The 11,988-nt window shown below is 40.3% G+C and overlaps 1 protein-coding gene across 4 annotated transcripts in view; it reads right to left on the bottom strand.

The window, feature by feature from the left end:
* Window positions 1–1,774: 1,774 nt before the first annotated feature.
* The window catches only part of cuedc1b (CUE domain containing 1b), a 47,502-nt gene continuing 37,288 nt past the window's right edge, over window positions 1,775–11,988 (bottom strand). For all 4 annotated transcript variants that reach the window (XM_051958159.1, XM_022210578.2, XM_022210576.2 and 1 more), the window contains 2 exons: window positions 10,791–10,860; window positions 1,775–7,324 (listed from right to left, as the gene is read on the bottom strand). In XM_051958159.1, the coding sequence (XP_051814119.1) occupies window position 7,324; window positions 10,791–10,860 (71 nt within the window). In that variant the 3' untranslated portion in view covers window positions 1,775–7,323. The remainder of the gene's footprint in view (window positions 7,325–10,790; window positions 10,861–11,988) is intronic.

Here is an 11,988-nt window from a genome sequence, read left to right as displayed (position 1 = left end):
AGCAATAGGTCCTTCGCCCTGGGCCGCCAGGGGCTCGGGCCTAATAATATTTTTTGCAAAAACAATATGCGATTTTTTTTTCGCCCGTATTTCGCCCACATATTATATATTTTCGGAAAGGTCTCGACAAGCCCGACGCGTCTGTGAGGTGTTTGAGAGTGTGAATGTCCGTGGTCGAGCGCACAGCGCTCGACGAGTCATTTTTGTGTGTGAGAGTGTGTGTGTGTTTTTCTGTTTCTGCATGTGTGTGTGTGAGTGCATGTCGCTGTGTGTGTGTGTGTGTGTGTGGGTGTGTGTGTGGACATGTCGGCCCACATCCCTGATCGAGCGCTGCGCGCTCGACAAGTCATTTTCGTGTGTGAGAGTGTCTGTGTGTGTTTTTGTGTTTGTGCATCTGTGTGTGAGTGCATGTCGCTGTGTGTGTGTGTGTGTGGACATGTCGGCCCACATCCCTGATCGAGCGCTGCGCGCTCGACTTGTCATTTTTGTGTGTTTGAGTGTGTGAATGTCTGTGTTGCATAAACAATAGGCCCTTCGCCCTGGGCTGCCAGGGGGTCGGGCCTAATAAGTACTTTTATTTCCTTATGCTTTAAATGTAAGGAAATAACCTGTACAGTATCCTGTGTGGACAATTTGTGCTTGTAATGTGTCAAAAAAAAATCAAAATGGAAGAGACTAATTGTGGTCCCTGAGAGGAGAAACATCAAAAAGCATCCTAAAGATTAATCAAACATTACAGACCACAGCGAACCAGCCAGAAGAAGGCTGCCTGAAACGGCTCTGGAAGTCAGCTCATTAAGGTACATTTTAACAGACAAACAAGGTAGTATGAACGAAGACATAAGACATGCAACAGTGTGGGTATACTACCTTCAATGTAAAATTGTTAAACTGACTAAAATGGGGATTTTATTGCTATTTTCACTGCATATGGTAGTGCCATTTCCATTGCTTTTAGCGTGTATATTTTTGAGGCCAGTTATACAAATCAAATCTCCAAAAAGCCAATAAAAATCCTTCATTTATAAATACATTTCAGTCTGACCTTCAAGTTCAATGTAGGTGTGTCCAAACAAACACGTGTAAACTTGAATTTACATCAACAAATAATCTTAACAAAAAAAATCGACAAAGCACACAGTCAAAGTAAGTTTACATTTCATCATTTTCTGATGTGTTCAGAAATGTGTCCTTTGAAGAATCACCATTCCTTCATTCCTGAACCTGCTGATCAAACCACCCTGCCACGACAATCTTTGACTTGTTTCTTCTATTAAAACTGCATTTCTATTTGGTTTTGGATGTCAGCAGTCACATTAGCATTCATTCTGGAGTTTGTGTCCACCTGATGAATCTATGCTAAGTCTGATATTCTCCATCTTTTAACATCCTTGTGGGGTCTATCAATGTCTGAGAAAATGACAATATTTTAGCTGCGAAATGCTCTATTGTGTTCCCCTCCAGTCTCCGTCTGTGTCCTGCTGAGCTTGTAGTGAATCGTGGCGTTATTTGATGTGTTTTGATGATACAGCTTCCCGGAAAAGACTAAAATGTTCAATATATAAATAATGGAAGTGGAGGTGGACTGCAGAGTTGGTAGCTTTGTCATTGCAAGTGGTCCTTTCCCCACAGCCATTTGATCAGAGTTCAGATTGGTAAACTGAGCTTTAAATTTAATAGAAGCATAAATGGTCTGAGCATGCATTTATCACTGAAATGGTCCTTTACCAAATTACTGACATTCAGCATTTGCTCATCACTGAATAAACAAAAGTCACATTGAAGTATTTTTAATTGATAGGATAAACAACACTTAAAATACAAATCCAGAAAGGTTAATTTGGAGAGATTTTCTGAACCCCTTGATGCACGAAATGAGAAAACTAATTGATTTTACTTCTTGTAATTCATTTAATCTGTCTAGTTTCAAATCAGGCAGTTCTCTTGGAAGCATGGCATTGTAAAGTTTCTCATACACACGGCACACATTACCTGCTCACAGAGGCTAAATTAGACTGTGACTACTTACACATTTATGCTAGTTCTACATGTACACATATAATTAAAAACAACCGGTAAAAAGAGGGAGATCCAAACCTTGCAAGCATTTTTTTTTTCTGTTGTTGCATCGTCAGTCACAATTCACATACAATATTCTCCCCTGGTTCATGTGGAAATCACAACCATTCATTATTTCACTGTACATAATGCCACACTGCCATTAATAATGTAGAATTTAGAAAAGACAGGATAACAAAGCTTTGATTTACTCAAAGATATGGCAAAGTCAGAGTGATATTATTTTCATAACATCTCAAAAATGTAGTTTTGGTTCATTGCAAGAATTCTGGAAACCTGATAAAATATAAGCAACATGTTAAATGAAGCAGTGGACGTCTGTGGACATGTCTAGAGCAGCAAATCTGAGACTCCAAGTTTGGTTCAATAGGCAAGAACAGAAGTCAGAACAGAAAAAAATACAGTGAAGGTCAAAAATGCACAACCAACATGACACACTCTTAAAAATACAAGGGTCTATGCTTGTCAGCATTCACTGAGAACGGCATCCCATTTGAAGCTACACTTCCTTTTAATGCTGTCCCACAAAGGGATGCTGTGTGAGACACTGTTTCAAGTCTAATTTTTTCTTCCGCAATGTATCAGCAACGGGCTTCACCATGTGGCGGGGTTGTGTCTCTATGGTGAGACCAAACAACCAGCAGGAGTCACTACTGCAGCAACACAGCTGACAACTCTCACTGGCTTCCCACCATGCCGACACATGTGAAGCTGTTCTTCCCTCCCAGGCATCCACAGGTGTGCGGTCTTTACAGAATGTAGCCACCACAATATGAAAATAGCAGGCAGGTAATTCAGCCATACTGGGCATCGTGCTCATTTTATTTTCATCAAAGTTGTGGCGGCAAGCACCTGAAAGAGGAATCGGTCTGCAGGTAGGACAACCATATGCTGTTGCTCTACTTCAAACAAAGCACTTTATTCAACATTCAACCAGGCTCTGACTCGGGATGGGTACTGAGCCCTGGTGTAAGAGGCCAGAGCATACCCCAGGGTCTACTTCAGCCTGTTAATTTATACTTGTTGACACAAAGATGAAGCGTGTTAAACTCTTAATTATTACATTATTTAGTTGTTTTTTGTTTTTGTTTTTACAAAGAGGTATGGTCAGCAAGCAAATCATTATGGAAGAACATAACTAGAATATTCTTGAGCTAATTACAATTAAAATAGTTCAAATCAAAAGGAAAAACTGAATGTAAAACCATTCATCCATCCATTCCCTATACACCGCTTTATCCTCACTAGGGTCGCGGGGGTGCTGGAGCCTATCCCAGCTGACTCGAGCGAAGGCAGGGGACACCCAGGACAGGTCGCCAGTCTGTCACATGTAAAACCAAGAAAACTTTTAACAAAACATTATGAAAACACATCCATGTTGGCTGGTGTTGCTTTCAGTTGTTTCTGTACAACAGACTTTAGTATATCTCTTTATTGTCTTTGATTTGTACTTAAACTAAGATTGACTTAATCTGTGTGTAACAGGCCAGATTAAACCCCCAGCCAAAGTATAGTTTAGCTTAGCCCAATTTATAGCCCAGGGGCTGAAATAGCCTAGCCTAGAATACACCCTTCCAGGCTACAATACATCCCATGTAATATAAGATGGCATCAATTAAATCAATTTTATCTTAATGTAAGCACATATCAATGAAATTAAATCAAATCTTTAAAGCTACATAGGGCTGCACTGACTCGGTGGTTAGCATTGTTATTTTGCAGCAAGAAGATCCCAGGTTCACGTCCTGGCCCGGGATCTTTCTGCATGGAGTCTCCATGTTCTCCCTGTGCATGTGTGGGTTTTCTCCAGGTTCTCCAGCTTCCTCCCACAGTCCAGAAACATGCTGGGGATAATGGGTGATTCTAAACTGTCTGTAGGTGTGAATGTGTGTGTGATTGTTTGTCTGTATATGTAGCCCTGTGATAGACTGTTACCTGTCCAGTTACCTCCTGCTTTCATCCTAAGTCAGCTGGGACAGACAGCAGCCCCCCAGCAACTCTAATGAGGATTAAGCGGCATATAGATGATGGCTAGATGGATTTGAGGCAAAATATACTATGAGACATTATGCTAATGTAATGGTTTATTTATGGAGCACAAATCAAGCCAATCTTAATTTAAGCTCAATACAAAGGTAATACAAATAGATATTATATTGAAATCAGTTCTACAATAACTGAAATTAACTGCCAATGTTGACCTTCTTTGATAATGTTTTGCTTACAGCATAATTTTTAGCTTAGTGTGCAAGATAGTTTTTCCTTTTGATTTGAAGTATTTGTAATTAGCTCAAGGACATTCTAGTTATGTTCTTTCAGAATGATTTGCTTGCTGAGCATACCTCTGTTAAAAAAAAAAACTAAACTAAATGACTTAATTAAGAATTTAACACACTTCACCTCTGTGTCAGCAAGTATACTTTGGCTGGGGAGATAGTCTGGTATGTTAGACCGATTATTTAAGAAACCCTGGTGTGATATTATAAATACTGGAGGATCGAGAAGCTCCGACAGTAACGGTTCTAACTGTACTTTATAAGAAGATTGTTGCATTACACATTCTGTCTGCTCAGCATGACATGTGTCTGACATGTATGTGTCTATGATGCTCTTCAGCTTTCTAGATCTAAAACAGAGTTCTGTCTGTCACAGCCTGTAGTTCTGACAGACAGAACTCCTGGTGTCTGAGGGGCGGAGCCTCTCCATCACTCACCTGCAGCTCAGTGCAGCACAAACACGTGACCAACGTTCAGTAGTCTGATTAAAGTTCACTACAGCTGATGCAGGAAATGTTCGTTGCCACAAAAGTAACACATTGTTTGTATGTCAGGGCAGAAACTGTGGAAACTTCCAGTAAAAGTTTATCACATACAGACGGAGAAATGCTCCGTTTGACTGCTGAGCTCAGAGTTCATCTCTCACTAACCAGGTATGGTATGCCAGTCCACACTCTGAGTTAACTAAACTGTGATTATAAGGGAGCATTTGCCAGCTGTCTGTTAAACTGTCTGTGTTCAGAAATTCAGTCTGAAAGTAAGAGCATCATCTGAACTATTGTTCAGAACTGAGCAGCAGGATGATTTGATAAACTGACTTTATTTTAACCGTTTCTCTGACTAAATGTTGGTGTTGGCGCTAGAAGAAGTACTTCAACTGTTTTCTTCACTGAGCTATTAAAATCACACAGTAAAAGTACTGTATATAGTATAAAGTCCTGCATTCTTTTTAGTGAGATAGCTTTTACCAGCACAATGTACTAATATTTACTTAATATCTGTTCAAGGTCGAGCTTTAAATTGTCATTTAATGTTGGACAGTTCAATGAAATAGATTGCAGATTATTTTATTTTGGGAATAAAACCTGTGACCCTGTCCACAGCACTCTGACTGTCTTTTAATTTAAGTACAGTACGAATGAGAAAATTAAGTAGTCTTTATTCTGTTCTTAATTTGCTTAGTTTTTTCTCTTTAAGAAACAGAACAAACCAACAGAAACAATCCAATCAAAAAGTACAGAAAAAATAGCATTAAAGTACTGGACCTATAAGCAGTACCAGTTAAAGTAATAATACTGTTAAAATCTGTACGATACCATCCCTACGTCTGACACTGCACGTGACTCCACCTGTCTGATAATAGCACTGGCCAGGCGGCATGTGGCAATTTTTGAATGTTTCTGAACTAAAAATCTTGTGGTCACTCACTTGACACAGTGATCGGCCAGCTATGTGGAAGAGATGTTTTCACCAATACAGACCCATGGGAAACCTACCCAGGCATGACATGCATGTTTTCATTTACAAAAAAGGAGAGCCTTCATCTGAGAGTGACCCTAACACAGCCGAACCCAAACCCAGAGAGAGAACAGAAGCATCAGCAATATACCAACAATAATGAGTCATTCTAAATAGAAATTCAGCTCCGTTTCCACCTTTTGTAAAAATCAGACATGACTGAATGACGATGATACTGGCTGTGCTCTGGTACATTCAAATGAACTCAGGAATTGGACATACTGACAGGACAGTACAACACATGGCAGTAAAACGAGACCCTACTTAACCTAATAAAACTGAGCATGATTTGGAGTCCAACTGAGGCACCAGGTTGGGATTTCTCTCTTCCTCAGCACTGAGCAGACCCATAAAGACCTCCAGTGTGGAGGTGTTTTAATCCCTCTCAAGTTTTTTTCCCCACACAACTACTTCTGTCTTTTCACATGAATAAGTCCACCACATGCACAGGTAACCTCTGGTGAAATCCTTTTTACTTCCACACCTTCCAGAAAACATCTGTACACTTGGTCGGACGGCACTCAAATACTAATTCCTTGTGTGCCAGGGCTTTCAAGTTGTCCACACTCATTGTTTTCGCTTTTCAAAACTCAGTCACAAAGGTCATGTTTTCCTGGGCATGATACCCATGCAGGCTCAGTCTGAAACTCTGGTTCAATATTATGACACACAGCTTACAACAACTGTGCTAATGTACTTGTAGTGCTGCTACAGTAACTAAAAATACAAATAGGATTTTTTTTTTCTCCTTGCCAAACAAAGCAAACTGCTCTAAACAATGTAGCATCCATGCTTTCTAAGAACAGAGTCTATTAAATGTGAAAAGGGTCATGGTGAAGCGTTGACATTTGGGCAGCGACAGCTTTTATGGCCTCATTATTCTGATGTTTAAGAAATTCAGTTACGTAACCCCTAACATTCAAAAACAGCAAAATATTCAAATTTGATTAAGAAAACATGGTAAAAAAGCTCTACATGGTTTAGTGTATATAAAGGGGCATGTGCACAATTTGGATTTGAAATGCCCTGCCTGAGGGACCCCATTCAGAAACATGTTGTCTGCTACTGTGAGGTCTAGAAAAGAAACACATGTAAATATGGAAAAATAATCACTACGCTAGTGTTCCTCTCAGTTGATTAAAGGAAGCAGTTACCAAATACTGTTAGGACTAATGCATTTTCCTCTACATTTAAAACTATATATCCACAAAGTGTTATAATACAGAGATAATACATTTACAGACAATTAGCCCAATACTGAGAACAGTCCAGTTCCTCTCCCCCAGAGGGAGGGTGGGGGGTGCAAGTCTCAACTCATTGCTGAGCCTTACATCAGCTGGTTGGATTAGGGTGGGGTGAGCAGGTGGGGACAGGAAGAGCTGCAAGGCAACCACCCATGGGTCAGGCTGTTGTCGCCATGGTAACCCTGATATGGTGCAGCAAGGGAGGATCTGAAATGCAGATGAGAGTCTGGATGATTATGGTTTTCATCCCAAAATAAAACAGTGAATGAAGACAGTGTCTGTGCTTTATTTAGAAGTGCTGGCTGCAAGAACTACAGACAGCATCGTGTTCAAGTGTTTGAAGCTAAGGAAAAGAACATTTTATTATTAGTTTTGTTGAGGGAAAGAGAAGTCTGTATACATTTAATTGAGATGGAGTCTTTATCAGATACTGGGCAAGTACTTACTTGTTCATTTCATTAGTTTTTAGTTTCCTGGAATTAATGTGTTAAAGTGACCTTCAGATAAGATGGACCCATGGTGTGTGGGTTAGCTTTTACTCCTGCACTTTGCTCTATACATTTTTTTTACAATTTACTGCAACTACCATAACTCTATTTTAGAGTTTGGAGCCTGCTTAAGGAAACTGAGGGTTATAACATGCACTGTACCTCTAATTTCATGAACAAGTGGTTCCTTCCGTGAGAGAAGGTACAGGGGGTATCAAAGTTAGAACATCACGAGAGCTAATCGTATCAGCACACTTCACAGATCAACACACTGCTGTACAGCTGTTGTTTTTATGCTACTTTACATCACTGTTTGTTCATATCTTCTCAGACCCAATGTCAAACACATTATTTGCGCAGCTGACAGGCTGCATATCAAGCTTCCAAGTCTTCCTCATCTATGCAGTGACATTAAAGCTGGTTCAGGGATCTTCAAAACACAACGTGCAAACGTTTTAGACACAATCTATCACACGATGCTAAACAAGCTTCCAGCGGTGCTGTGGTAAAGACAGCAAGATCATACAACAAATACTGATCTGATTTACTTTTTCTCTTATATGTATCTTCTCTTTTTATAGAGTTCACTGATGTTCCATGTATTGTTTATTTATCCTCACATTCCTTTTAGAAAGCCTTTAGAAATAGAAAGCCTTTATTGTCATTGTATAACGGGCATACAACGAAGTTGGGTAAACCTTGGCACAGTGCATTGGTTAGTACTGTTGTCTCACAGTAAAAAGGTTCTAGGGTCTTTCTGTGTGGAATTTGCATGTTCTCTCTGTTCCCTAATTGGATTTTCTCTGGGTGTTCAGCTTCCTCCCACAACCCAAAGATGTGCAGGTAAGGTTAACTGGCAACTTTAAATTAAAAACCCAAAACTTTAAATTGATAAATTTCCCTTTGGGGATTAATAAAGTATTTCTATTATATTCTATATTGTATTCTATAAATAACTCATAGGTGTTAGGGTGAAGGCTCTCTGTTCTGTGTCAGCTCTATCTATGCAGAGTGTAGTCAGATCCTGTAATTCTAAAAAGCATAAGCAGGTATGGTTACTGGATGGTTTGGGCATCTATCTGTTAACTAAACTGAACTAAATCAGAACCTCGACTGAGGCTCAGCCAAGGACAGGACAACCAAGCTGCTTAAACCCAGAGCCCAACCAGCCACATCCAGCAGCAAAGAACTGGAGGGGAGATCAAAGACCCCATATCATGTTTCCAAAGTCCTGACAGAAGAAAAAATGGCCCACCATCAACGCAGACCTTGTTAGTCTCCCACAGGGGCTAAAGGGATATGTAGAAAGAGAACTGGAGAGAATGGGAGACATTATCTACAACTGTGGAGCATAGAGACTTGGGTTGAAACAGGAGAGCAAAAGGGCAGGAGAATTAGAAGCCAAGCCCAAATCCAGGAGGGAGCAGGAAATGGAAAGACTGGTAAGGAAAGAAGGCAGTCAAGAAAGTGGTGGAAGAAAGCCACAGAGAAAGATGGGGGAAGTCTTGAAATTGTGCAAGCACAAATAAAACTCTGCGGTGGTCCTGACACTTACCAAAGCAATGCAAGAAAATAGAATGGACAAGAGAAAACTTCTTTCTCCAAGAGAAGAGTGGTATCCTGAAGACATCAGTTAGAGAGCTGCAAGAACACCTGAAGGACACCTATTCTGACAATAAGATGTACTAACCAGTTGCACTCCCAGAGGACATAACACCAATCTACCCTCCTAAGCATGAGATGGTTACAAGACCCCCCACTTGCAGGGAGATGGAGAAAAATGTACAAAAGGCAAGGATGGCATAAGCTCCAAGGCCAAATGGTATCCCATACAAGCTCTTGAAGAACACCCCGGGAGTCTTGAGGTATCTCTGGAGGCTGATGCAAGTGGCACGGGGGAAAAGGGTAGTTCTGAGGGAATGGTGAAGAGCAGGGGGCATACTGATTTCCAAGGAAAAGAACTCCTCAACCATCCACCAGTTCTGCCAGATCAGCCTCCTAAATATAGAGGGGAAAATCTTTTTGGTGTCTCAACCTTCTTGCAGAACAACAACTTCATCAATACAGCAGTGTAGAAAGCTGGGATCCCTGGATTCCCATGATGTCGGGAACACGCTAGTATCATCTGGCATCAGATTCAGACTGCCAACAGGGAGAACATGTGGTATTCCTATATCTTGCCAACGCATTTGGGTCTGTGCCCCATTTTTCAGGTTACAGGGAGCACCACATAATTGGCCTACTTCTAGGATGTTCTATTCCATGTGACAACTTCAGATACCACAATCTCCTGGCAGCTTCTGGAAAAAGGAATAATGGCAGGTTGTACCATCTCCCCCTGGATGGACAAGCTTCAGTGAAATGAATGGGCAAGAATGGAAATCAAACCAAGCAAGTCCCGTAGCATTTCCATCGTGAAAGGCCTGCTAACTGATGAAAGATTTTACATCAACAACCAGCCTATACCAACCATTCTTGAGAGGCCAGTGAAAAGTCATGGAAGTGGTACACTGCAGAACTCAAGGACAAGGAGCAGTTAAAGCAACTCCAACAAGATACCATCAGTGGCGTAAAACAGATCAACAACACTGCCTTCCTAGGAATGTTGAAACTTTGGTTCTTTCAGTTAGGTCTTTTGCTTTGCCTCGTGTGGCCAATCACCATTTACAATGGTGCTGCAGATGGGTTACTTGCATTAAAATTTTGAATCAGATTAATCACAATGATGGATTAATCCGCTTTAACACGTTAATTTTGACAGCCCTAATTCTTACGTACTTTGTTAAGCATCTTTAATATAATATCTCATTTCACAAGTATGTGGTGCTGCTATTACAGACCATTTTGCTAAAATTTAAGACAGCTCTTATTTTAATTCCTAAGCCAAATGATAACACTACGTATAATGCAGATACTGTGTCAGTTTGGAGACAGATTTTGCATCTGTGTTAATGCATATAGTAATTGTGTTGAATTTATAAATATGGAGCTGCATGTTCAGATGAGCTTTCCTTCTTGTTTACATGTGTTTGAGCAGAGTGTCATTAATGCACATTTGCCTGTGAGCAGAGTGTTGGGCATTGTGCTCATAGTTGATGTATGTGTACTAATTGCAACATGTTTTTTTTTTTCCTAAACTGGACTAATTTGAAGTGAACCTTTCAAATGACTGAGCAGTATCTTACCATGATACTGGCTCATTGTGTTGTTCAGTCTCTTCCTGAGTGTGTGCTCTTCTCAGTTGACCATCTTCCTCTGGACACATACAAGAGCACAAAAGTCACATTTATTTTTATTTGTTGTCAACAGTGTGCCGTTCTCCTTAACAATGATACTGCACCCTGAAAGTAGAAGAAACCTCTAAATCATCATTACAGTAGACTAACTTCTGGTATATTGCTGGATTTTAGTTTAAATAGCAGTGTTTTAGGGTTACTGTGTAAATGTCAAAATATTTGTTTTCATCTATACACAGTATGTAAATATTAGCAGGTAGAAAAAAATACAGCGTACACAATTAAATACGCATGCAAATGATCACTTCACCTCTCAGTAACTGCATTATTTCCAACTTAAACAGTAGAATATACCTCTGATGTTTGATCAGTCTGTGGTAGCAAGTGTCCTGTTTTATGCGGCAGTCTGCTGGGGAGGCAGCATAAAACAGAAGGATGCAAGGAGTCTGAACAAACTGATTAAAAAAGCTGGCTCTGTGGTTGGAACCTGATTGAACACACTGGAGGTGGAGAGACGGGCACTGAGCAAAATGGAGGCCATTCTGACAAACATGGATCATCCACTTCACATCTGCCTCAATGAACAATGAAACATCAGTGGACGGCTTCTATCCCTGTGCTGCAAGACTGAAAGATTTAGGAAATCTTTCTTGCCATCAGCAGTCAGGCTATTCAATTCAAAATTAAACAGATAAGAACCCTGGCAACTGAATTTCCCTTCGGGGATGAATAAAGTAATTCTGATTCTGATGAACCATCAGAAACAAACACTTCAGATGGATTATGTTGAAAATACACATCTCAAAATAGAAGCTCAATGTAACTAAATCAATTACTGACATACAAGTTAGAAAACCTGTGATCCCTGAAACAAAACTGAGTAAGGTTAAAAAAATCATCATGGAGGTGATCAGCCTGAAGGCCTGCCAAGGTGTTACTGAAGCCCAGGTTACTGTGACAACAGCCTTCATCTGTATTTTTGGGTAAGTGTTTCTCATCTTCCTCTTGACAACATCCCATATTCAGTTCTAGTCAGGAGTGTTGGAGGAAACTTCATACTGGACTTCAAAGACCCTGAATCCTGTGCCTCTCCACTCTCTCTCCAGACTCGAAAACCTTGTTTTCCAAATAATGCAAAGAGGAGTTT

The sequence above is a fragment of the Acanthochromis polyacanthus genome, chromosome 13 (genome assembly GCF_021347895.1).
Source record: "Acanthochromis polyacanthus isolate Apoly-LR-REF ecotype Palm Island chromosome 13, KAUST_Apoly_ChrSc, whole genome shotgun sequence".
NCBI lineage: Eukaryota > Metazoa > Chordata > Actinopteri > Pomacentridae > Acanthochromis > Acanthochromis polyacanthus.
Note: the sequence above shows the minus strand (reverse complement) of the source record. Positions and strands in the feature narration are given on the sequence as shown.